Raw genomic sequence first — 24,907 nt, 5'->3', positions numbered from 1 at the left:
ACACATCAAGTCAGTCGCTCACACAAAAAACCAGACACACCGCACTGTGCACTCCCAGCTGCTCTCCTCTTAATGAGATGGCACATTCCTCCTCTCCACCCTGTATTCCCTGTGTCCATTCAACCAGCTCCTGTCCCCCTCTTCCTTCTCATCTTGCCACCAGCCAGGAATCACCCACATAGTCTCATGTGTCTACTTGAGCCACAAAGTTTACTCCTCACCAGTATCATTGTCTATCTTATAGTGTAGGCCAATCCCTGTCTGTAGAGTTGGTTTCAGGAACGGCTCCAATCTTGGGCTATCAAAGGGCCCAGGTACCATGACTATCAGGGTCCCTATAGTCTCAGTTAGACCATTAAGCCTGGTCTTTTTACAAGAATTTAAGATCTGCATTCTACTGTTCTCCTGCTCCATCAGGGATTCTCTGTTGTGTTCCCTGTCAGAGCAGTGGTCAGTAGTAGCTGGGCACCATCTAGTTCTTCAGTTCTCAGGCAGATGGAGTCTCTGGTTTATGTGGCCTTTTCTGTTTATTGGGCTCATATTTACCTGTGTCTTTGGTGTTCTTCATTCTCCTTTGCTCCAGGTGGGTTGAGACCAATTTATGCATCTTAGATGGCCACTTGCTAGTGTTTAAGACCCCAGATGCCTCTCACCAAAGCAGAATGCAGACCGTTTTCTCAATACGATTTTGTTATGCCAATTGACCTAGATGTCCCTTGAAACCATGGTCCTCAGACCCCTGTCCCTGCTACTCTGGCCTTCTAAGCTTTTGGTCATGTTTAGGAAACTTCTCTGCTTTTGGTTTAGTCCAGTTGTACTATCCCTGGGTTATGTGTTGAGAAGGTTTGTAGCATTTTTGACTTCATTTTTTATCCAAAGGTTTGCCTTTTGGTGAAACCTCATTGTAAAAAGACCCCAGGGTACATACCTCTTTGATAAAGCATCCACCTTTTTAAAGGTGTCCCCTACTAAATTATGGTGTCGGGTGAAGAATACGGAATATACTACAGACTGCCTGAAGAACAAACAAATCTGTTCTGGAAGAAGTACAGCCAGAATGGTCCTTGGAAGCGTGCATGGTGACTTCGTTTCTGGTTACTTTGAACATGGTATCAGGAGGGATCAGTGCCCGGAGTAGGACATCATGCTTGGTAAAGCAGAGGGTCAGCAAAAAAAGAGGGAGTCCCTCATGGAGATGGGTTGATACAGTGACTGCAACAATGGGCTCAAACAAAAACCATTGTGAGGATGGCCCAAGACTGGGCAACCTTTTGTTCTGTTATACATAAGGTCGCTACAAGTCGGAAATGACTCCACGGTACCTAACTACGACAACCGAATAATTCCCATTTGACAACAATATGATTCTGAGCACCGTTTTTTTGGCTGTCCTCGGCCACACCAGAAACCTAAAAGTACTTAAGCTGAGGAGTGACCACCCCTAATTCCGCTCTTCCTTAAAGACCTCCGTAAAATAATGTAATGGAAAGTCTGATCCACAAGAATTACTAGATTGTTCGTGGATGCAAAGCACTATAAAGCCACCGGGGAGAAAAGTCTTGTCTTAAAAAAGTAAAGGCTGAATAGATCGACAGCAGTAGTAGTACTAGCACTACTACCAGTCGTAGTTTCTTTTTAGGATGTGAGAATCCATGAAAGCCTTATTTTGCTGAGGTCTGTCCATCTCCACCTTCCCCTCTGCAGTGCTGCTAGCTTTCCCAGGATGCAAAATTCTCCTAGGGCCTGGCCTCCCTTTCGGAGGAGTTGGACCCCTCCGGGTCCGACTTCTCCGGCCCCCAGCTGGTCGGTGTCTTGGCCGTCCACGTCCTCACTGCGCTCTAGAGGGAGCCCGCGGGCCGCACATTCGTTTTCTGCGTGGCTGCAGCGTGGGTGGTCCTTGTACGACACCTGCACAGCCGAGACCCCCCCCATCCCTGGGGGCGCCTCCGCAAACTTGGCCCCTTGTGCCTTCACAGTGTTCATTAGCCACCTCCACACAGCCAGATACACACGTGCTCCTGGGTGAGCCCTCGCACGTGATCCAGCTGGTATCCTCTCCGCCCCTGAAAGCCTGATGGCTGGGCTCCTGAACCTCCCCAGCCGGACCCCATCCCGACCCCTAGTAGCTCAGATCAGGCCTGGCCGCCCGCCGTCCTGGCCTTGTCCGGCTGGAGACAAAACCCGGAGCAGCAGCTGCGCTCGGCGAATCCGGGGAGGCGGCGCGGCGTGGCGGACTGAGCATGCGCAGTGCGCAGGGCCGGCTCCCGGCGCAAGAAGGAAGCGTTCGCGGTGATCCCGGAGGCTGCGCTGGGCTATGCGGTACTGCCTAGCGTGGCTGCTGCACACTCCACTGCCCAGCACCTTCCGCTCTGTCCTCAGGGCCCACCTGCCGCTCCCGGAGCGCCTCTGTAGGTAAGCGGAGCGCTGCGCCCGGGCCCTCAGGGCCCCCAGGTCACGGTGGTGTAGAGCTCTGGTTGCAAAGTGGTGATTCAGCACTTAAAGCAGCCGCCGCCGCCCCTCACACCGCCCGTCCCGCCAGCCTGGGGCCCGGTCGGCCGCGCCGAGGCCGTCACAGGGCCCGGAAGGGCAGCTCGCCGGGCGGCAGCGAGTCTTGGCCAGGGGAGATGGGTGCCCCTCGGGTCGGTGAGGGCGGACGGGGGTCGTGACCCAGGGGCACGGGGCATGTGTCACAAGTGGGGGGGTGCGTGGGGCGCGGACTGAGTCACCCCGGCCCCTCCCGGGAGTCGCGCCGCGCCACTCTAGGGAGTCTGCCTGTGAGGGGCCGGGAGCCCTAGGCAGACTGTCCTTTGCCGCGCGCGGGTTAAAGGGATCCAGAGGGTCCAGGGAAACCAGTTCTCACCTCCCTCTCAGCCCTGCTTTTTCAGATGGGGATTGAGTTTCCAGTAGTCTTTGGAAATGCCCGCGTGGGAAACTGTAAAAGTTTGTCTGCCCCAGCCTTAGTTGAGTCGAAGAGTGTTGAGTTTCCTGTCGGGGGGGTGGGGGCGAATTTGGGAGCCCAAAGAGACCGTGGGATCCTCCACAGCAGCTCCCTTGTTTCACAGCCGAGACAACTGAGGCCCAGAGAGATTTTTGTGATTTCCCCCACAGTTGTAAAGATTGTGGCAAAACCAAGATCAGAACAGGCTTTTTTTTTTTTGCCATCTAGCGACGTGCGCTCTCCACTTTACCGCTGCTCGGTGTATACTAAGAAATTTCAGTCTTGTAGTGAACGCTTAATACACTTTACTGTGAATAGAGAAGAATTGGCAAAGATGGGCAGTGTTGTCTTTATACACATTATTTGAACCGCTCCTTCAAGTTTTACTCACTGATATCTAGGACCCACTAAGTTTAGGGCTCTGTGATAGACCGTCTGTCTAAGTATGTTGTCTGGCTTCCAAGGAACTTTGAGTTAGTTGGAGCGGATTGAAATGCCAGCTTATAAAGGTGTGTTTGACCAGGGTCAGAAGATGGACCGAACTGGCAGTGTGTGCCTTAGGAGCACAGTGATAGGGGAGGAGGGTGGCTTAGCCTTTGAAGGAAAGGCAGAGGGGTGGGGATGGGCTTTATCTAGCTGAGGTGTGCAGGTAGTTCGTTTTATAGTTTAGCTGGATCCTTAGAGTTTCCCTGGGGGAATTAGGAGGAAACAAGTCCTGACTATAAGAGTAAGATATTGCTAGCCTGGGTCTTGAATTTTAGTTTGGACCTTTTCCAGTAGGAAGCCATAAATAAGTTTTTGAACTGGGGAGTGATCTGATGAAATTGGTAGTTTAGGAAATTAGTTTAGTGATTGTGTGCAGGACATAAGGGAGCAGAGAAAGACCTGAGGCTGAGAAACTGGTTGGGATTTAGTCTTAAATGCCTGAACCATAATGGTAGTGGTGGTACTAAAGGGCTGATGCGAATGAAGAATCTGTGGAACTTGTTTTCCTGGCCTCTATTTCTTACTACCCTGCAAAACTCGCTACAACAGGCATAAAGATCCCAGAAGTTAGAGAAGTGGGAGTGGTGAGCATAGGGTACCTCCTACTGCTCACTTTTGGGTCAGAACACTTTGGCCCTTAACTCATCTGTAATAGCCTTGGCTTTAACTCCATATTGTCTCCAGCCACAGAATTTGTGATTAAAAAAAAAAAAAAATCAACTTTAACAGTTTTGTACAACCAATATTTTGTATGTTCTGGTTATAATTTGATTTTTTCTGTAGTTTTCTTCCACTGTTTCTCGTTTTTAGTGATGAAGTCCAGGGCATAGATTGACCAGCCAGAACTTCAAGGTAAGATTGTTCTCAGAGAGGGAAACTCAAAGAAGGAGATTGAAAGCATGATGAATGAGATCAACCGTCTAGAAAGCTCTACCCTAAAGATGGACGGCTGAGGCTTTTAAGGAGATCTGGTGGCACAGTGGTTAAGAGGTACTGCTGCTATCTAAAAACGTTGGCAGTTTGAATCCACCAGAAGCTCCTTGGAACCCCTATGGGACAGTTCTACTCTGTCCTGTAGCGTTGCTATGAGCCGAAATCCACTCGACTGGGTGACAGTGGGTTTGGTTTTTTGGGTTGAGACTATTAAGGAAAATAGAAGTCCAATCAAAGGGATTGGGGTGTAGTTTTAGGAAGGAAAGTACTAACATCTGTAGCTCCTATGTGTTCAAATCTTAAGGAAAGTAATCAATCCTACTGTACATAGTAGGAAGAATGTGTTAACAGAGAGAGCCACACAGATCTTAAAGGGTTGGGATTTAACCCATGTTTGTCTGGCACCAGAGCCCAAGCTCTTAACTGTTATCCTACCTCTGCTAGCATTTGAGCGTTCATTTCCTGGTCTAGCCTCCTGAGAAAGAGATGGTATGGTCTTAAAGCATTCAATTAATTTAAGAAGTAGCCTCATTGCCCTCTGTTCAGCGATATTGCATAAGTTAGATCTGTGCGGAATTGTCTGAATTATTGGGGAACCTGAAAGTAATAGCCCAGTCCCTGGCAACCTCTGAGACACCTGGGCATCAGTCATCTCACTTTGCAGGCAGCCCTACTTTGATTTCCCTATTCCAAAGGTTTAGAAACAGTGGTATGCAAGGTTGAACTATTAAAATTTAGGCTTTTAAACTACTTTAAACCAGAAAAAAATGCTGTTTAATAGTCTAAAATGACAGGATACCCCTGAGTATCTTTAATTATCCTTAGCCCAATCCACACACACTAGAAACTTACATTCTGCCTATCTGCCTTGTAAGTTAGAGACTGGCAAGGTGAGTAGAAGTTCAGTGTATGTATTCATAAGAATTGGTTTTCTTTCTGTTTTTCATTAGATCTCCTAAACATACACCAGGAAGCCCTGGTGGCATAGTAGTTAAGAGCTACAGCTGCTTACCAAAAGGTCAGCAGTTCAAATCCACCAGGCAGTCCTTGGAAACTCTATGGGGCCATTCTTCTCTGTCCTGTAGGGTCACTATGAGTCAGAATTGACTTGACAGCAGTGGGTTAAACATATACCAGAGCCCTGGTGGCACAGTGGTTAAGAGCGTGGCTGCTAACCAAAAATTCAGCAGTTTGAATCTACCAGCTGTTCCTTGCAAACCCTATGGGGCAGTTCTCCTCTGTCGCGTAGGGCCACTATGAGTCAAAATTGACTTGATGGCAATGGTTCTTTTTTTTTTTAAGCATGTACCTGGAAGATCAACCTACCCTTCAGCTAGATGACAAGGCTAGAGCACTCTTCCTCCATAGGGATAGATTCTCTAGGTCTTTTGGGCTGTGGAGGCTCAGTTAGGGACTTCCCACTCGGCTTACCGTCAGTTTGCCCTCACTCTTCTCTGTTCATTCAGCCATTATTTGAATGCCAACTCTATAGTGAGCACTACCTGTGCCCAGCACTGTGGGGAATGAAAAGATAGCCCATAAACTCTGCCCTCAAGGAGTTTTCAGTCAAATAGTGAATCATTCCATTTCTTTACTTCAGACCTTTTACTAAACTTTTCCACTTTTGTGTTCTATTGTTTCTTTCAATTTATTTTGAAAAGCAATTCTGTATTTTTATCACAGAAATATGCATGCTTCTTTTGAAAATGGCAATCACAAGCTGCCCCCTGAGGTTAAGGTTTCACATTCTGCCTGGCACATAGTAGTTGCTCAAAACATATTTATTGCATAAGTAAATGAATGAACAGATTAATGAATTAATGGTCTTCCTTCAAAACCAGTTTTCTCTGCTTTCCCTAGTTTTGCATATGTTGTTATACTTTTTTCAGTTTAGCTTGAAAATTAGAGTAGTCTTTGAATCTTTTTCTCTTTCCCTCACTACGTTTTCCCAGTTAGTCACCAAGTCCTCTTGAGTCTTTCATCCTAAGTTTTCTTGAAGTAATCTTGACCTTCATCACCATTGTAATTCAGGTCGTGATCATCTTTACTGACATCTCACATCTACAAGTTTTCTAACTGATTTTTCTGGCCTCCCATCTCCCTCCCAGAGCCATAGTGGCACAGTGGCTAAGAGCTCAGCTGCTAACCAAAAGGTTGGTGGTTCGAATCCACCATGTGCTCCTTGGAAACCCTGTGGGGCAGTTCTGCTCTGTCCTGTAGGGTCACAGTGAGTCAGAATCAGCAATGGGTTTATCTCCCTACCAGTAGATCCTGAGCACCACTGTCTGATTAAAAAAAAAAAAAAAAAACAGTTGATCCTGAGCACCACTGTCTGATTAACCCTACTACTTTTCACTTTCACCATGCCATTGTCTTACTTAGACATTACCAATGGTTCTACACTATTCCAGAATCAAGTTCAAACTTCTCAACCTGGCATTTAAGCATCCTGTAGGCTGACCCTAGCCTAACTTTCCTCTTCTCCAGTCAGTCTTATAAATTTGCTACTTTCTGTACATAGCCTGTTTATTCCCAATTCTGGAATGCCCTTCCCTCTTTTCTTTACATGACTAAATCCTACCTTCTTTTTAGACCTTATACAAGTCATACAGTTATCTTTCCCTTTTCTGAATTAATAATTTAAAGTGTTCAGCATCTTTTTGGTGTTTAACCATATACTGCGTCTTATTTTTTTATACTCTTTTTAGTTATGAAACATTATACATGTTAGAGTTTATATGATACAGGAGACTAACAAACTGAACACCTGTGTACCCACCACCTAGTTTAGGAAATAAAACATTTCCAATAATTTTTAAGCCCTCACTGAAGCGGAGGGATTATGCATGGTGTAATCATGGGCAAGGAGCCCTGGTGGCGCAGTGGTTGAGAGCTTGGCTGTTAACCAAAAGGTTGGCAGTTCAAATCCACCAGCCACTGCTTGGAAACCCTGTGGGGCAGTTCTAATCTGTTCTGTCGAGAGTTACTATGAGTCAGAATTGACTGGAAGGCAACAGGTAGTGTGCTCACCTCCCCAATTGTAACCTTCTCCCTTTCCTCCAAAGATAACATTAGCATGTATTTGGATAAGTCCCTTGATTTTCTTTATAGCCTTATCACATCTGAATATAATCTTAAACTGTATATTGTTTAGTTTCTCTGCTTTTGACCTTCATAGAAATTATTTTTGTTTTGTTTTGTTTTAACATTTTTTTTGTGGCTCTTCTATATAGATGTATGAGTTTACTGCTAAATACAGTCTTATGTGAATATGCCACTATTCATTTTTCTTTTCTATTGTTGAAGGAGATTTGGGTTGTTTCCATTTTTATTCTACTGCAAATAACGGATGTTGTTGGCATTCCCCAGTGCCCAATCTTTGATCTCTTTTCCATCTATACTCATTTACGGTTCTCATGCAGTCACATTGCTTTAAATATTGTCTATATATGCATTGTCCAATATGGCAGTCACTATTTTGATTAATTATAATGAAATAAAATGAACAATTCAGGGCTGCAAATCAAAAGGTCAGTAGTTCACACCCATCAGCTGCTCCTTGGAAACCCTATTGACAGCTCTACTCTGTCCTATAGAGTTGCTGTGAGTGGGAATCTACTCAACGTTGATGGGTTTTTTCTTTTTTTTTAGTCACATGTGCCTATTTAAATTTAAATTAATTAAAATTAAATAAAATGAACAATTCAGTTCCTCAGTTTCCTTTGCCACATTTCAAGTCACATGGGCCTAGTGGCTGCCATATTCGGCAGTACAGATACAGGATATTTCCACCACCACAGAAGTTCTACCAGACAGACCTGATCTATATTTTGAGGTCTCTGAAGTGTATATCTCTAGCCAGCCTCTCCCCTGAATTTCAGATATAGGCAATAAACTGCTTATCCAGTATTTTCTCTTGGATGTCCAGTAGACATCTTAAACTATCATGTCCAAAAGTTATCTCCAGATTTTCTCTCCCAAAACCTGCTCCTCCTACCAGAGTAGGAAGGACTCTTGGGAGATTTAGCTACAGGCATTGGGAAGTTCGCCAGGTGACATGTCAGTGCTGCCCTGCAGTGGCTGTGTTCGAAAGGCTTGTAAAGAGACAACAGGTAGGTGGGGTGCAGCAGTGGGACACAGTGGCCCAATCTTGTAGGCACTTCAGAGATGGCTGTTAACCATTAGGGAGTTGGATGACTTGGGGCCCCTCAAGGCAGTGGACAAGACTGAGCAGTCCTTAAGCACCCAGGAAGGGAACTAAAACAATGATCCAGTTTGTAGATTGGTAGCTCTGGGAATGAGTTGAGTTAAAAGATCTGAACTAGGTTGATGCTACTTTGAGGACTAAGGTGCACCTGACCCAAGCCATGCTACTTTCAATCACCTGGAATATATGCGTAAACTGGACAATGAATAAAGAAGACTGAAGAAGAATTGATGCCTTTGGCGAAGAATATTGAATATACTGTGAACTGCCAGAGGAACAAACAGGTCTGTCTTGGAAGAAGTACAGCCAGAATGTTCCTTAGAAGTGAGGATGGTGAGACTTCATTTCAAGTATTCTTTTGTGTTTGTGTGATTTATGTGAAAGTTTACATAGCAAATTATTTTTTCATTAAACAGTTGATACACAAATTGTTTTGTGACATTGGTTGCCAACCCTGTGATCTGTCAACACTCTCCTCTTCTATACCTCAGTCAGGTTCCCTGTTTGTACAGTTTGTACAGTTGTACATTTGTACAGTTTCCCTGCCCCTACCTGCCTTCTTGTCTTTACTTTTGGGCTGGTATGCCCGTTAGTCTTACATACATTATTGATCTATATGAAGCATGACGTTCATGTGTGTTATTGTTGGCCCTATAGACCTGTCTCATCTTTTGCTGAAGGATAAGCCTTAGGAGTGACTTCAGTACTGAGTTAAAAGTATATGTGGGGCCATATTTTTGGAGTTTCTGCAGTCTTTGTCAGACCAGCAAGCCTGGGTTTCCTTTTTTGTGTGTGAATTCAAATTTTGTTATACCTTTTTCTCGCGCTGTATCCAGGACCCTCTATTGTGATCCCTGCCAGAGCAGTTGGTGGTGGTAACCAGGCACCATCTAGTTGTTCTGGGCTGTTTGGTGAAAGTTATAGGTAGTTGTGGTCCTTTAGTCCTTTGAACTGATCTTTCTCTTGTGTCTTTAGTTTTCATTCTCCTTTGTTCTAGCCAGCATAGGATCAGTAGATGTATCTTAAATGGCTGTTTGTAGGCTTTTAAGACCCCAGTTGCTGCTCTCCACAGTTGGATACAACACATTTTCTTTTTTTTTAATTTTTATTGTGCTTTAAGTGAAAGTTTACAAATCAAGTCAGTCTCTCACACAAAAACTTATATACACCTTGCTACCTACTCCCAATTGCAGAACTTTGTAGACTATGTTATGCCAGTTGAGCTAGATGTCCCCTGAGACCATGATCCCCAGCCCTCAGCCCAGTAGCTTGGTCTCTTAGGGCATTTGAATGTGTCTGTGAAGCTTCTAAGACTGCCCTGGTCAAGTTGCATCTCACGTACTTTGGACAGGTTATCAGGAGAGACTAGTCTCTGGAGAAGGACATCATGCTTGGTAAAATAGAGGGTCAGAGAAAAAGAGGAAGACCCTCAATGAGATGAATTGACACAGTGGCTGCAACAATGTGTTGAAACATAGCATTGATTGTGAGGATGGTGCAGGGACAGCCAGTGTTTTGTCCAGTGGTACATAGAGTCACTATGGGTTGGAACTGACTCAATGGTACCTAACAACAAGAACGAGGTTGATGAGTCCTGAGTTAATACTAAAATTTCTCTGCTTAAAGATAGGAATGATCCAGAGCCTAGGTCAGGACTGACTTGCAGTGGAGACTAAGTAGATTCAGCTGAGAGGTTCTTGCTGTTGATGAAATGCCAACCATAAAACGTTTTGTTGTGATTGTTGTTACGTGCCATCGAGCGGGTTCCAACTCATAGCGACCCTATAGGAAGGAGTAGAACTGCCCCATAGGGTTTCCTAGGCTGTAATCTTTATGAACGCAGATTACCGGGTCTTTTCTTCTGTGAATGCACTGGTGGGCTCAAACCTCTGGCCTTTCACTTAGCAGCTGAATGCTTAATCCTTGCGCCACCAGGGCTCCTTATAAAACGTTTAGTAGCTAATATTTATAGAATGCTTTTTATGTGTCAGGCATTGCTTTAGGAGCTTTCCATATGTTAACTTATTTAATGCTCACAATAATTCTGTAATAGCTATACTGTTATTATCTTCTATTTACAGATAAGGTGATTGAGACTCAAAGAGGTTAACTTGCACAGCGATACACAGCTAGTAAGTGGATTAGCCACTGATGAATTTAGGTAGGCTCACTCGAGTCTCTACCTCTCTAGAGGTAGTTTCTCTGGAGGGAAGTCAGAACAGGGTGATGGTTTTGAAAGGTAGTAGATAGAGGGAACCTTAGTGGCACAGTGGTTCAGCACTTGACTGCTAACCAAAAGGTCCGCTGTTCAAACCCACCAGCCGCTCCATGTGAGAAAAATGTGGCAGTGTGGTTCTGTAAAGATTTATAGCCTTGGAAACCCTACGGGGGCGGTTCTCCTCTGTCCTACAGGGTCACTATGAGTTGGAATCAACTTGACAACAGTGGGTTTGGTTTTTAGTTATTGCAGATGATGAGTTGGTGATATTGAGTCTAAAGTGATTGTTGCATATCTGTCTTAGGCCGGGTTCTCTAGAGAAGCAAAACCAGTAAAGCATATAAATATAGAGATTTATATCAAGGAAATAGCTCATGCATTGTAGGGGTTGGAACGTCCCAAGTCCTGATTAGGATAGAGGCCTTTCCTAATTCACAGAGCCGCAGAAGCTGGTGAACCCAAGATGAGTAGGTCGGAGAACAGGCTTTCGCTCACAGGCCGTGAGGGTTGAGGAATCCCCAAGCTCGGCAGGCAAGACTGCAAGGTTTCTCCCGAGTCATAGCCGCAGGGGCTGGCAAACCCAAGATAGGCAGGTTGGGGAACAGGACTTCTGCTTGCAGGCCGTAAGGATTGACGAATCCTAAGATGGACAGGTAAGCTGCTAGCTCAAGTCCCAAGAACCAGAGGTCAGACAAGAGACCACTGCTGGATCCAGAACAAGCCAACACACTTTGCAAGGCGAACAGGAAGGAAGTAGGCAGCAGAAGGCGGAGAGATGAAGACTTAGCGGGCAGTGAGCTGCCACAGGCCTCACTCCCACTGGTACCACTCAGCAGATTCCATCATGGGGGTGATCACATATCACGTTTCGACAGGAAAGTGATCACAACATTATACAACTGCCAAAACACTGAGAATCATGGCCCCGCCAAGTTGACACACAATCTTAACCATCACAATACCCAAGGGGAGATTTACAGAAAGCATTTGAAGTATGAGTGAAACTTGGTAAGGAGGTCCAGGCTGATCTTCTATAGATCTGAGAACCGATTGTAGAATGTAGAGTTGTAGAGATGGAGATTGAAGACATATAGACATGAGTTGGTATTTGGGAAATACCTGTGTAGAGAAGCAGAGGACCTAAGTTAAAGTCTCAGGAATGCTGACATTTAGTGATAAGGTGGAAACGGAATCAGAGATTTGGGGTGTTAGAGAAGCAGAAGATGATATCAAAAGGAGATTGGTCACAAGTGTCTAGCCAGAGAGGTTTTGAGGAGAACCGGGATTTAGGAAAAGACTAGAGACCATTTCATTGATAATCTGCAAATAAAGGGGGAGGAAACAGAAGCCAGATTTCATGGGGCCCTACAGAATGATTTTGAAAAAATGAGACACTGAATTTAAGAAATTAGGTGGTAGCTGGGAGGATAGAGCAGGCCTGAGCAAAGGCATAGGAGATGAGGAGGGAGCTGGTATAGGTGAATGAAAGGAACAAGCTAGTGGAGGAGAACAATACCTAAGACAGAGCCTAGAAAGAGTGGAGCAGAGTACCAGGCTACTTTATTTTAAGATGTGTGGAGTTACATTTGGGGGCAAGAGCTCTTAAGGAGAAAGGGTCTTCTATAATGCTATCCCTAGCACCTAGCACAGTGCCTGGCACCTAGGAATTCAAGGACTATTTTGTGAATGATTTTGTCCAAGGACATTGGCAGCTCTTGGAAGATGGGAGCCCTAGTCCAATAAACAATTTTTGTTCACAATTTCCCATTTCTGTGCTCTAAATATCAGTATAGCCAGTAATTAATATTTGTGTGTATTTTTCTCATTATACAGAAATTGGAGGTTAGAACGTATCCGCAAGGTTTCTCGCAGCTTTGAGTTGTTCACAGGAACTAAGTTGCGTTGAAAAGGGATAAGACAATGTGGTGGGAAAGAGCTCTATGTGAAGACTCAGTTCAACTGGATTCTAGTCTTGGTTTTGCCATTAGCTGGCTGTGTGGTTCTAAGTGTTGGATCAGATCATCCTTAAAGTTCCCACTACTTCCATGAATCTGAAACCCTAAGTTTTTAAAATCTCTGATCTCTGTTAGAGCCTATAAAATAATTTTTCCTTGTTCTCTCCTGAACTGCAGTTCTGAGAATAGGCAGTTTCTTGTAATCAATTAAGAGTCTTGATGCTAGTATAATTTAATTTCTGGCAGTAGATATTACATCATTGTTTTATGGATGAAGTGATGTATAATAAAGCATATTCTTTGACATACGATATATATCTATTTATAATTGGTTGATACTCTTAATGTTGTTGATGTTATTAGGTGCTGTTGAGTAGGTTCTGACTCATAGCGACCCCGAGTACCACAGAATGAAACACTGCCCAGTCCTGTGCCATGGCCACAATCATTGTTATGCTTGAGCCCATTGTTGCAGCCTCTGTGTCAGTCCATCTCAGTGAGGGTCTTTTCTTCCTCTTTTCACCTGACCCTGTACTTTGCCAAGCATGACGTCCTTCTGCAGGGACTGATCACTCCTGACAACGTGTCCAAAGTATGTAAGACACAATCTTGCCATCCTTGCTTCTAAGGAGCATTCTGGTTGTAGTTCTTCCAAGACAGATTCGTTCGGTTCTTTTAGCAGTCCATGGTATATTCAGTGTTTTTCACCAACACCACAATTCAGAGGCGTCAGTTATGCTTCAGTCTTCTTTATTCATTGTCCAGCTTTCCCATGCATATGATGTGATTGGGAATACCATGGCTTGGGTCAGGTGCAGTTCCTTTTCAGCCGATTTGCCCAGTGCAATGCATCTTTTGAATTCTTGACTGCTGCTTCTATGGGTGTTGATTGTGGATCCAAGTAAAACGAAATCCTTGACAAATTCAATCTTTTCTCCATTTATCAAGATGTTGCTTATTGGTCCAGTTGTAAGGATTTTTTTTTCTATCTGTTGAGGCGCTGTCTATACTGAAGGCTGTGATCTTTGGTCTTCATCAGTAAGTGCTTCAAGTCCTCTTCACTTTCAGCAATCAAGGTTGTGTCACCTGCATAACGTAGGTTGTTGATGAGTCTTCCTCCAGTCCTGATGCCCCCTTCTTCATATAGTCCTGCTTCTTGACATGCAGATTAAATAGGTATGGTGAAAGGATACAAACCTGATGTACACCTTCCTGACTTTAAACCATGCGTATCCCCTTATTCTGTTTGAACAACTGCCTCTTGATCTGTGTACAGGTTCCTCACGAGCATTACAATTAACTGTTCTGGAATTCCCATTCTTCTTAGTGTTGTCCATAATTTGTTATGATCCACACAGTCGAATGCCTTTGCTTCGTCAGTAAAACACAGGTAAACATCCTTCTGGTATTCTCTGCTTTCAGCCAGGATCCATCTGACATCAGCAATGATATCCTTGGTTCCATGTCCTCTTCTGAAACCAGCCTGAATTTCTGGCAGTTCCCTGTCAATATACTGCTGCAGCTGCTTTTGAATGATGTTCAGCAAAATTTTACTTGTGTGTGATGTTAATGATAAAATATTGTTTGATAATTTCTGCTTTTGGTTAGATGACCTTTCTTGGGAATAGGCATAAATATGGATCTCTTCCAGTCGGTTGGCCACATAGCTGTCTTCCAAATTGCTTGGCATAGACAAATGGGAGCATTTCCAGCACTGCATCCTTTTGTTTGAAACATCTCAATTGATATCCTGTCAGTTCCTGGAGACTTGTTTTTCACCAGTGCCTTCAGAGCAGCTCGGACTTCTTTCAGCACCAGCGGATCCTGATCATATGCTACATCTTGAAAAGGTTGAATGTCGACCACTTCTTTTTGGCATAATGACTCTGTGTATTCCTTCCATCTTCTTTTGATGCTTTCTGCATCATTTAATATTTTCCCCATAGAATCCTTCACTATTGCAACTTGAGGCTTGAATTTTTTCTTCAGTTCTTTCAGCTTGAGAAATGTTGAGCATGTTCTTCCCTTTTGGTTTTCTATCTCCAGCTCTTTGGACATGTCATTATAATACTTTATTTTGTCTTCTTAAGCCACCCTTTGAAATCTTCTGTTCAGCTTTTACTTTATCATTTCTTCCTTTCGCTTTAGCTGCTCGGCATACAAGAGCAAGTTTCAGAGTCTCTTCTGACATCTATTTAGGTCTTTTCTTTCCTTCCTGTATTTTTAATGACCTCTTGCTTCATGTATGATGTCCTTGATGTCATTCCATAACTCGTCTGGTGTTTGGTCCTTAGTGTTCAATGTGCCAAATCTATTCTTGAGACGATCTCTAAATTCAGGTGGAATATACTCAAGGTCATACTTTGGCTCTCGTGGGCTTGTTCTAATTTTCTTCAGTTTTGGATTGAACTTACATGTGAGCAATTGATGGTCTGTTCCAGTTGGCCCCTGGCCTTGTTCTGGCTAATGATATTGAGCTTTTCCATCATCTCTTTCCACAGATGTAGTCAGTTTGATTCCTGTGTGTTCCATCTGGTGAGGTCCATGCGTATAGTTGCCGTTTATGTTGGTGCAAAAAGGTATTTGCGATGAAGAAGTTTTTGGTCTTGCAAAATTCTATCATGCGATCTCCAGCATCGTTTCTTTTACCAGGGCCATATTTTCCAGTTGCCAATCCTTCTTTGTTTCCAACTTTTGTATTCTAGTCACCAGTATTTAGCAGTGCATCCTGATTACATGTGCCAATTTCAGATGGCAGAAGTTGGTAAAATCTTCAATTTCTTCATCTTTAGCCTCAGTGGTTGGTGCATAAATTTGAATAATAGTTGTATTAATGGGTCTTCCTTGTAGGCATATGGATATTATCCTATCACTGACAGCATTGTATTTCAGCATAGATCTTGAAATGTTCTTTTTTGACAATGAATGCAACACCATTCCTCTTCAAGTTGTCATTCCCGGTATAGTAGACCATATGATTGTCTGATTCAAAATGGCCAATACCAGTCCATTTCAGCTCACTAATGCCTAGGAAAGCCATGTTTATGGGTTCCATTTCATTTTTGACCATTTCCAATTTTCCTAGATTCATACTTTGTACATTCCAGGTTCTGATTATTAATAGATGTTTGCAGCTATTTCTTCTCATTTTGAGTCATGCCACATCAGAAAATGAAGGTCCTGAAAGGTTGACTTCATCCACGTCGTTAAGGTCGACTTTGAGGAGGCAGCTCTTCTCCAGTCGTCGTTTGAGTTCCTTCCGATGTGGGGGGCTCATCTTCTGGCACTGTATCAGGCAGTGTTCTGCTGCTATTCATAAGGTTTTCACTGGCTAATTCTTTTCAGAATTAGGCTGCCGGGTCCTTCTTCCTAGTCTTTCTTAGTCTGGAAGCTCAGCCGAAACCTGTCTGACATGGGTGACCCTGCTGGTATCTGAATACTGGTGGCATAGCTTCCAGCATCACAGCAACATGCAAGCCCCGAAAGTACAACAAACTGACAGACGCATGGGGGATGCTCTTAATAGTTTTTTAAGTAGTTCTAGTTTCCCTTATAGTACGACAACACAGTCTCAACAAATATTAGTGTATGAGGAAGATGATACTGCCTAGTTTGGTACTTTTTGTCTAAAGAAGATCCAACTTCTCTTGTAATAGTAACTGAATTAAAAAGAATAATCAACAATGCAGTTACTAGCATGATGGGTCTTGGAATTCATCAGTTGTTTTTTCTTTTTTTCCCCTACTTCAGAAGAAAATAGCTTATGGTGCAAGTCTAGTGAAAATTGGCTTTCTGAAAAAATAATGTTCTGAATTCAGTAGTTGGGTTGATGATTTTTTGAAAAACACAGGACATGTCACATATACATTAAAAATCAAACATCCCGCCCATTGACAGAAAACTTAAATGAATCTACTTATATGGCTGATTTTTTAAATTAATTTTTTATACTTATCAAAGTAATACATACAGAGTTTTAAGGGTCAAATAGTACTAAAAGTTTTACAGCAAAAAACCAGCAGCTCTCTGCTGTTACCCGCTTCCCCACCCTGCTTGCTAGAGGCAACTACAGTGAACTCTTTCAGTTGTTTCTTTTGGAATTTATCTCCATATTTCCAAATAATATGCTTTTCTGTTATTTCTTAATTTTAGAAATTATCTGTTAATTTGTTCTTTTGGTAGGGAAAGATTTAACTCTCTTTCCTTATCTTTACCTCTTGCCACATCTTACCAAAATATATCACAGATTTTGGGTAGCAGTATTCAATGTTTACATTTTTATGACTATCAGTGTTGTTTATTGCTGAGCCAAGTAGTATACTCTGATTATAGATCTTTCATGTTCATTTTTTTTGCCTTGTTTTGTCATTTTCTTAATTTTCTATTTGCTTATTTCTAATTCTTTCTACAAGTTCCTACAGCCATTGCAGTGCGATTAATTACTTTCGTGTGTGGGTCTTATAACTCCCACCCAAGTGATTATGTGATAGGGTAATTGTGACCTACCAAGGGGATTGGTCAGTTTTGCCCTAAAAGAGAGCCAATTCCAGAGCCGAGAAGAGGAGCCCGCCACCAGGGAATGAGAGGCCTGGCAGTAGGAGATGGTGGGGTGGACTTTCTGACCACCCCAGAGAGAGCTGAGTTCCTTTAGGCAGAAGCTGAAGGCCAGGAAGAGGCTGTCCTGATGAAAGAACTGTATCCTCAGTGTACCTGAGCCTGTATTGTAACTGTTATTTCCCTTATAATAAAACCCATAATTGTGATTATGGCCTTTGAGTTCTTTGTGGCCATTGTAGTGAATTTTTGAACTCAGCAGAGAAGCAGAGTACTGTGTGAGAGACAGTTTGTGTCAGAATTTATAAAGATGGCAGAGAGAGGAGTCTTGTCTGGCCTCCACCTCATGGGAGTCAGCCTTGTGCTGTTGATCTTGGTTCTCCTTCTACCTTGTAGGGCTGGAGGAGGTTAGACACTGTCCCCAAGCCATTTTTATAGCCATTAAAACAACTTACCACATGATCAAACCTATCAAATGATCTGTTGGTTCCACTTTTTCCCTTTGGAGACTTTCCTTCTGGAGGCTTCTTCCCTTCTTCTGCAGTCTGGACTAGTTATACAGGCATGCAGCAAAGTAGTTGCCTATAATTTCCCTTTTGTTAAGGATTTGTTTCCTAGATCTCGCATTTTGTTCCTCCTCGGTTCCTTCATTGAAGAGGTATGTGGTATACTTGGAACACATCTTCCGGTAGCTTCTTGAGAAAGGGCACTTGGGAGATAACTTTTTAATGATTTCCTAGGCAGAAAAGTGTAGATCTGGGTTTTAGTCTTTGTTGCTCAGTTCTGTGACTGTGAATCAATACACGTGTAGAATACGTCCGCAAAATTTAGAGAGATAACCTGAGGAAGGCTTTGACTGTTCTTCCATCCAGCTCTAAAATTCTAGGATTCTAGGTACGTGAGAATTAATTCTAGGTATTTGGGAATTATAGATTATTAAGTGGTTAAAGGCAACAAACTTGCAGATAGACAGACCCTTTGCAGGACTTTGACAAGGACATATGACTTCTCTTCCCTTTGTTTTTAATTGAGGTTAAAGATTTGCTTCTGTTTTTATGGAGCAAGTACATTTGAAACTTTGTTTTTCAATCAAGAAAAAAATGAAAACAAATATTAGTCAGCACTCTTATTTTCCTTCTTTGGGTTAGTGGGAGTTCCTTCCTGAACTGAATCTCTGCCTTCTTTTCTCCCCTTGGTCGCCTCTGTGGTTTCTGTGTGCCCTGCTGATGACCAGTAGAGGTCACCATGTACAAATCTTTGGCCAGTATCTGAAGGGGCTGGGAGTAACAGGCACCACTTAGTCTAGGGTAAAATATTCTTGAGCACAGAGTCTGCTCTAGGAAGATACCAGTGAGCTTGACTCCTGGTTCTGTGTTTGTACTCCGGACTTATCTGGATCCTTTCCAGGGACATTACTAATGTCTTATTCTCTCTACAGTTCCATCCCTCTGGGAGCCAGTGTGATGTAGTGTAATAGCCACTCTGTATAGTAGTCGTCAGGAGACCTGAGTTATAGCCCTATCTAGGTGGGTTGGTTTTGTGATCTTGAGCAGGTTACTTTGCATGGGCCTCTTTTTTACTAGCGATTGGACTAAGTAGCTTCAAAGGTCCCTTAGTTCTAAGAAGGTTTGATTTCTAAACAACATTAGCTTCTACTGGCACACAATTCCTTTACTTTCTTTGTGCTAAAAAATGCCCCTACCTCCTCACTTTGTGTTGTTTTTATTTTAGAAGGCCGACTATAAAGCAGGTGGCTGTGGGCTGGTAGGTTGGGGATGTGGATTGCAGGTATGTTTTGTAGTACAAGCAGTCCCCGGATATGTTTTGTAGTACAAGCAGAACGAACGATTTCTGTTCCTAAGTCTGTCTTTACGTCGAATTTGTATGTAAGTCAGAACAGTTGGTACAGTTCTCATCTAATGTCAGTTGGCCAAATGTTTGCTTTGGTGTATAATATACAGTGTACATTTCTGTGCATAAGAAACATTAAAGAAACACTTCCAGATACACTAAAACAGCTTTTACAGAATAATACAGTAATAATAATAATGTTTGGATGCACATTGCAAAGTAGTGCCCATTTGTTATTACGAGCCATTGTATATATTTTGAATTTTTAATATAATAGGCTTTACAGGAGTTGGTTTGCAACTTCGGGTTGTATGTAAATTTGGATGTTCGTAACCCAGGGACTGCCTGTGCTATAGATATTTTTTAAATGTTAGCCAGCACTTAAAAATCCTGAGAGTTCAATCCCTTTTGTAAAAATGGGAAGATTTGGTAACACTGAGCCCATATTCCTGCCTGGTAGTGACTGGCTAGAGCTGAGTAGTGATTTACTCCCCTTTTCAGATGGGGCATGTGTTTGGCTCACCGCAGTCCGCCCCCGTCTCCTTTGCTCATATACATTACCTTTTTGGCTTTGTAAGCATTTAAATTTGTAACTCTTGCTATAAAGTGATTGGAGGAAATCTTTCTCTTTAGTTTTTAGTCATACTGAATGTTTTTGGTATAGTAAAAATGAAACAAAATACCCATATAAATTACTCAGAAACTACAGAAATTGTTGTGTAATTAGGACTACCTCCTGTTCCATTTATAGTTTAAAAAGAATTACCACATCATCTTATTTGATCCTTATGTTAACTGTGTAAGGGTGACAGAGAAATGAAAAGTCCACAGCTCTTAATAAGGCTAATCCAGAAAGCTCTGGTGGCCCTTGTTATCTAGAACATGGGTGAGGATGAAGGAGTGAGTGTGCATGGGTCTGGAAGAGTGTGTTAGACTTATTTCTAGGAAATCTGGCAGAGCTGTCAGCATAAGTGGCTGCATAAAAGGAATAGCAAGTCACTTCTTCCAATCTTTGAGCCATCTCTAGAGATCGATCAACAGGGAGAGAGTATGAAAGGAGAACAAATTAGTACACACTATGTCAAGAATGGAAACCCTGGTGGCGTAGTGGTTAGGTGCTACGACTGCTAACCACAGGGTCGGCAGTTTGAATCTGCCAGGCACTCCTTGGAAACTCTATGGGGCAGTTGTACTCTGTCCTGTAGGGTCGCTATGAGTCAGAATCGACTTGATGGCACTGGGTTTGGTTTTGGGGTATGTCAAGAATGCCTGTGTAAAGGCATTCCACTGTGGATCATAGGAAATTATGGATAACATTTTGAAGAATGGGAATTCCAGCACACTTAATTGTGCTCACGGGGAACCCGTACATAGACAAAGAGGCAGTCGTTTGAACAGAACAAGGGGATACCGTGTAGTTCAAAATCAGGAAAGGTGTGTGTCAAGGTTGTATCCTTTCACTATTCCTATTTAGTCTGTATGCTGAGCAAATAATCCAAGAAGCTGGACTATATAAAGAAGAAAGTGGCATCAGGGTTGGAGGAAGACTCATTAACAAACTGCAATATGCAGATGGAAACCTTGCTTGCTTTTTAAAAGCTAAGAGGACTGGAAGCTGTTACCGATGAAGATCAAAGACTGAAGCCTTCAGTATATATTTCACCTCAACGTAAAGAAAACAAAATCCCCACAACTAGACCAATAAGCAACATCATGATAAACAGAGAAAAGATTGAAGCTGTCAAGGATTTCATTTTACTTGGATCCACAATCAATGCCCATGGAAGCAGCAGCCAAGAAATAAAATGACATATTGTATTGGGCAGATCTGCTGCAAAAGGCCTCTTTTAAGTGTTCAAAAGCAAAGATGTCACCTTGAGGACTAAGCTGTATCTGACCCAAGCCATGGTATTTTCAGTTGTCTCATATGCATGTGAAAGGTGGACAGTGAATAAGGAAGACCGAAGAAGAATTAATGCATTCGAATTATGGCGTTGGCAAAGAATATTGGATATACCATGGACTACCAGAAGAATGAGCAAAGCCATCTTGGAAGAAGTACAGCCAGAATGCTCCTTAGAGGTGAGACTTCGTTTAACACACTTTGGACATGTTATCAGGAGCAACCAGTCCCTGGAGAAGGACATCATGCTTGGTAAAGTTGAGGGTCAGAGAAAAAGAGCAAGACCCTTCCTGAGATGGTTTGACAAAGTGGCTGCAACAGTGGGCTCAAACATAGCAATGATGTTGAGGATGGCACAGGATCAGGCAACGTTTCATTCTGTTGTACATAGGGTTGCTATGAATTGGAATTGATGGCCCCTAACAACAACAACAACAATGTATCAAGAAGATGATGGGCATAATGAAACAAGGTGGGGAAGACCAAGAGAACCATTTAGAGTGGGATGACTACATTGGGGTCTCTGGTAGGTTAGATCATGCAAATAAGGCAGATGCGCACACTGACACTAGGAAAATACCATTCTTAGAAGATAAGTGGACAAGACCATCCAGCTGGGTAGATACATGGTTAAAACACTGTGGGGAAAAGCAGTTAGTGGAGATTTTATTTGTGTGTATGTATTTTTTTTTTTTTGATACCATACAATTCACCCATTTAAAGTGCAACATTCAGTGGTTTTTAATATATTCACAGAGTTGTGCAACCATCATCACAATCAATTTTAAACAGTTCCATTACCCCCAAAATAAACGCTGTACCCATTAGAATTACTTCCCACCTCCCGCTTCTCTCATCCCCTGGCAACCACTAATTTACTTCTCTGACTATGGATTTGCCTACTCTAGACCTTTTATATAAATGGAATCGTGCAATTTGTGGTCTTTTGTGTTCGACTTCTTTCACTTATGCTTTCAAGATTCATCCATATTGTAGTTATGTATCAGTCCATCATTCCTTTCTGTTGCCAAATAATATTCCATTTATGAACATAACACATTTATCCGTTCATCAGTTGAACATTTGGGTTGGTTCCACTTCTTGGCTATTATGAATAATGCTGCTATGAACATTCATGTACACGTTTTTATGTGGACGTATGTTTAAATTTCTCTTGAGAATATACCTGGGAGTGAAATTGCTGGGTCATGTGGTAACTATTTTAACCTTTTGAGGAACTGCCATGCTGTTTTCCAAAACAGTTTAACCATTTTCTGTTCCTAACAGAAGTGTATGAGAGTTCTATTTTCTCCACATTTTGCTGCCACTTGTTGTTACATGGTTTTGAGGGGGCAGTGATAGTTCAGTGGTAACATTTTTTCCTTACATGTGAGAGACCTGGGTTCAATTCCCAGCAAATACACCTCCATCACAGCTACCACCAGCCTGTTAGTGGGGCTTGTGTGTAGCTATGATGCTGAACAAGTTTCAGCGGAGCTTCCAAACTAAAATAGACTAGGAAGAAAGGCCTGGTGATCTGTTTCTAAAAGGTCAGCCAGTGAAGACTCTGTGGATTACAATGGTCTGATCCCATTGCGCATGGTGTCACCATGAGTCGGAAGTTGACTCAGTGGCAGCTAACAACAACAGGTGGGAGTGAAGTGCTATCTTATTGCAGTTTTGATTTGCATGTCCCTGTTTACTAACGAAGTTGAGCGTCTTTTCATGTGCTTATTGGATGTTTGTTTAACTTCTTTGGAGAAATGCTTATTCAGACCCTTTGCCCAGTTTTTGATTTAGTTGTCTTTATTACTGAGTTGTAGAAGTTCTTTACATACTCTAGTTAAGCCTGATGCCTCTTAGTCAGTTTTGACTCATAGCGACCCTATAGGACAGAGTAGAACTGCCCCGCAGGGTTTCCAAGGCTGTAAGAGTCATGGCAGTGGGTTTTTATATTTAAGTCTTTAGGGAAGCAGACTGCTACATCTTTGTTCCGTGGAGTGGCTGGTGGGTTCAAACCGGGGACATTTAGGTTAGCAGCCAAGCACTTAACCACTGCGCCACCAGGGGTCTTTTATATTCTAGATACAAGTCTTTTATCAGATGTATGATTTCCAAATATTTTCTCCCATTCTATGGCTGAGTGGTTAAGCACTTGGCTGCTAATCAAAAGGTCGGCAGTTCGAATCCACCAGCTGCTTCTTGGAAACCCTATGAGACAGTTCTGCTCTGTCGTGCAGAGTCACTGTGAGTTGGAATTGACTTGATGGCAACGGGTTTTATGAGTTGTCTTTTGACTTTCTTGATGATGTTCTTTTAAGCACAGTTTTCAATTTTAATGAAAACCAATTCATCTTTTTTATTTTTAATTAGTTGTGCTTTTAGTGCCTTATTTAATGAACTAATGCCTAATTCACGATCACAAAGATTTACCTTTATGTTTTCTTTTGAAAGTTATATTGTTCTAGCTCTTACATTTAAGTGTTTGATCCATTTTGAGTTAATTTTGTATATGGTGTGAGGTAAGAGTCCAGCTTCATTGTTTTGCATGTTGGTATTTAGTTTTCTCAGCACTGTTTGTTGAAAAGAGTACTGTTTCCCCAGTGAATTGTTTTGGCACTCTTGTCAGAAATCAGTTGACCATCAAAGTAAGGATTTATCTCTGAAACTCTCAATCTATTCTGTTAATCCAAATGTCTATCCACAGGCCAGTACTGCACTGTTTTGATTGCTATAGCCTTGTGGTAAGCTTGGAAATCAGGGCGTGTGTGTCCCCCAACTGTGTTCTTCTTTTCAAGATTGTTTTGGCTATTCAGGGTCCTTTTAGTTTCCATACAAATTTTAGGATCAGCTTGTCAATTTCTATAAAGAAACCAGGTGGGATTTTGATCAACATGGAGAACATTGCCATCTTAAAAATATTCAGTCTTGGCACAGGACAGGAACCATCCCCGAAGACAACTCATCAGACATGAAAGGGACTGGACAGTGGGTAGGAGAGAGATGCTGATGAAGAGTGAGCTAATTATATCAAGTGGTCACTTGAGACTGTGTTGGCATCTCCTGTCTGGAGGGGGGATGGGAGGATAGAGAGAGTTGGAAGCTGGCAAAATTGTCACGAAAGGAGAGACTGGAAGCGCTGACTCATTAGGGGGAGAGCAAGTGGGAGTACGGAGTAAGATGTATGTAAACTTATATGTGACAGACTGACTTGATTTGTAAACGTTCACTTGAAGCTCAGTAAAAGTTAATAAAAAAAAACACTCAGTCTTCTAGTTCATGAGCAGGGAATTCTTTACATTTATTTAGATCTTTTTTTTTTGTTTGTTTCTTTTAACAGTGTTTTGTCATTTTTAGAGTGTAAGTTTTGCACTTTTGTTAAATTCCTCCCTAAGTATTTTATTCTTTTTGAAGCTATTGTAAATGAAAGTTTTTTAAATTAGATTTTAGATTTGTTTGTTGCTACTGTATAGAAATACAATCGATATTTGTATATTGGTATTGAATCCTTGCTGAACTTATTTATTAGTTCTAATAGTTTTTTTAGTGGACTACTTAGATTTTCTATATACAAGTCGTCATCTGTAAAGAAATAGTTTTACTTCTTCCTTCCTAATTTAGATGCCTTTATTTTATTTTCTTGGCTAATTAGCCTAGCTAGAAGCTCCAGTACAATATGGAATAGGGGTGGCAAGAGTGGATATCCTTGCCTTTTTCCTGATCTTAGGGGGAAAACATTCAGTCTTTCACCTTTAAGTATGGTGCTAGCTGTTTTTTTTTTTTAATATTATATTTTTGGTGAAAGTATACACAGAAAAACTGGATTCCAATCAACAGTTCCTACACATAATGTTCACTGACA

The 24,907-nt window shown here is 42.3% G+C and overlaps 1 protein-coding gene across 2 annotated transcripts in view; it reads left to right on the top strand.

The window, feature by feature from the left end:
• Nucleotides 1-2,255: 2,255 nt before the first annotated feature.
• Nucleotides 2,256-24,907, top strand: part of IDE (insulin degrading enzyme) — a 113,820-nt gene continuing 91,168 nt past the window's right edge. For both annotated transcript variants that reach the window (XM_049855715.1, XM_049855714.1), the window contains exon 1: nt 2,256-2,412. In XM_049855715.1, coding sequence (XP_049711672.1) covers nt 2,315-2,412 — 98 coding nt within the window. In that variant the 5' untranslated portion in view covers nt 2,256-2,314. The remainder of the gene's footprint in view (nt 2,413-24,907) is intronic.

This window comes from Elephas maximus, chromosome 16 (genome assembly GCF_024166365.1).
Source record: "Elephas maximus indicus isolate mEleMax1 chromosome 16, mEleMax1 primary haplotype, whole genome shotgun sequence".
Lineage (NCBI taxonomy): Eukaryota > Metazoa > Chordata > Mammalia > Proboscidea > Elephantidae > Elephas > Elephas maximus.
The sequence above is the reverse complement of the archived record's forward strand: the minus strand, read 5'-3'. Positions and strand labels throughout refer to the sequence as shown.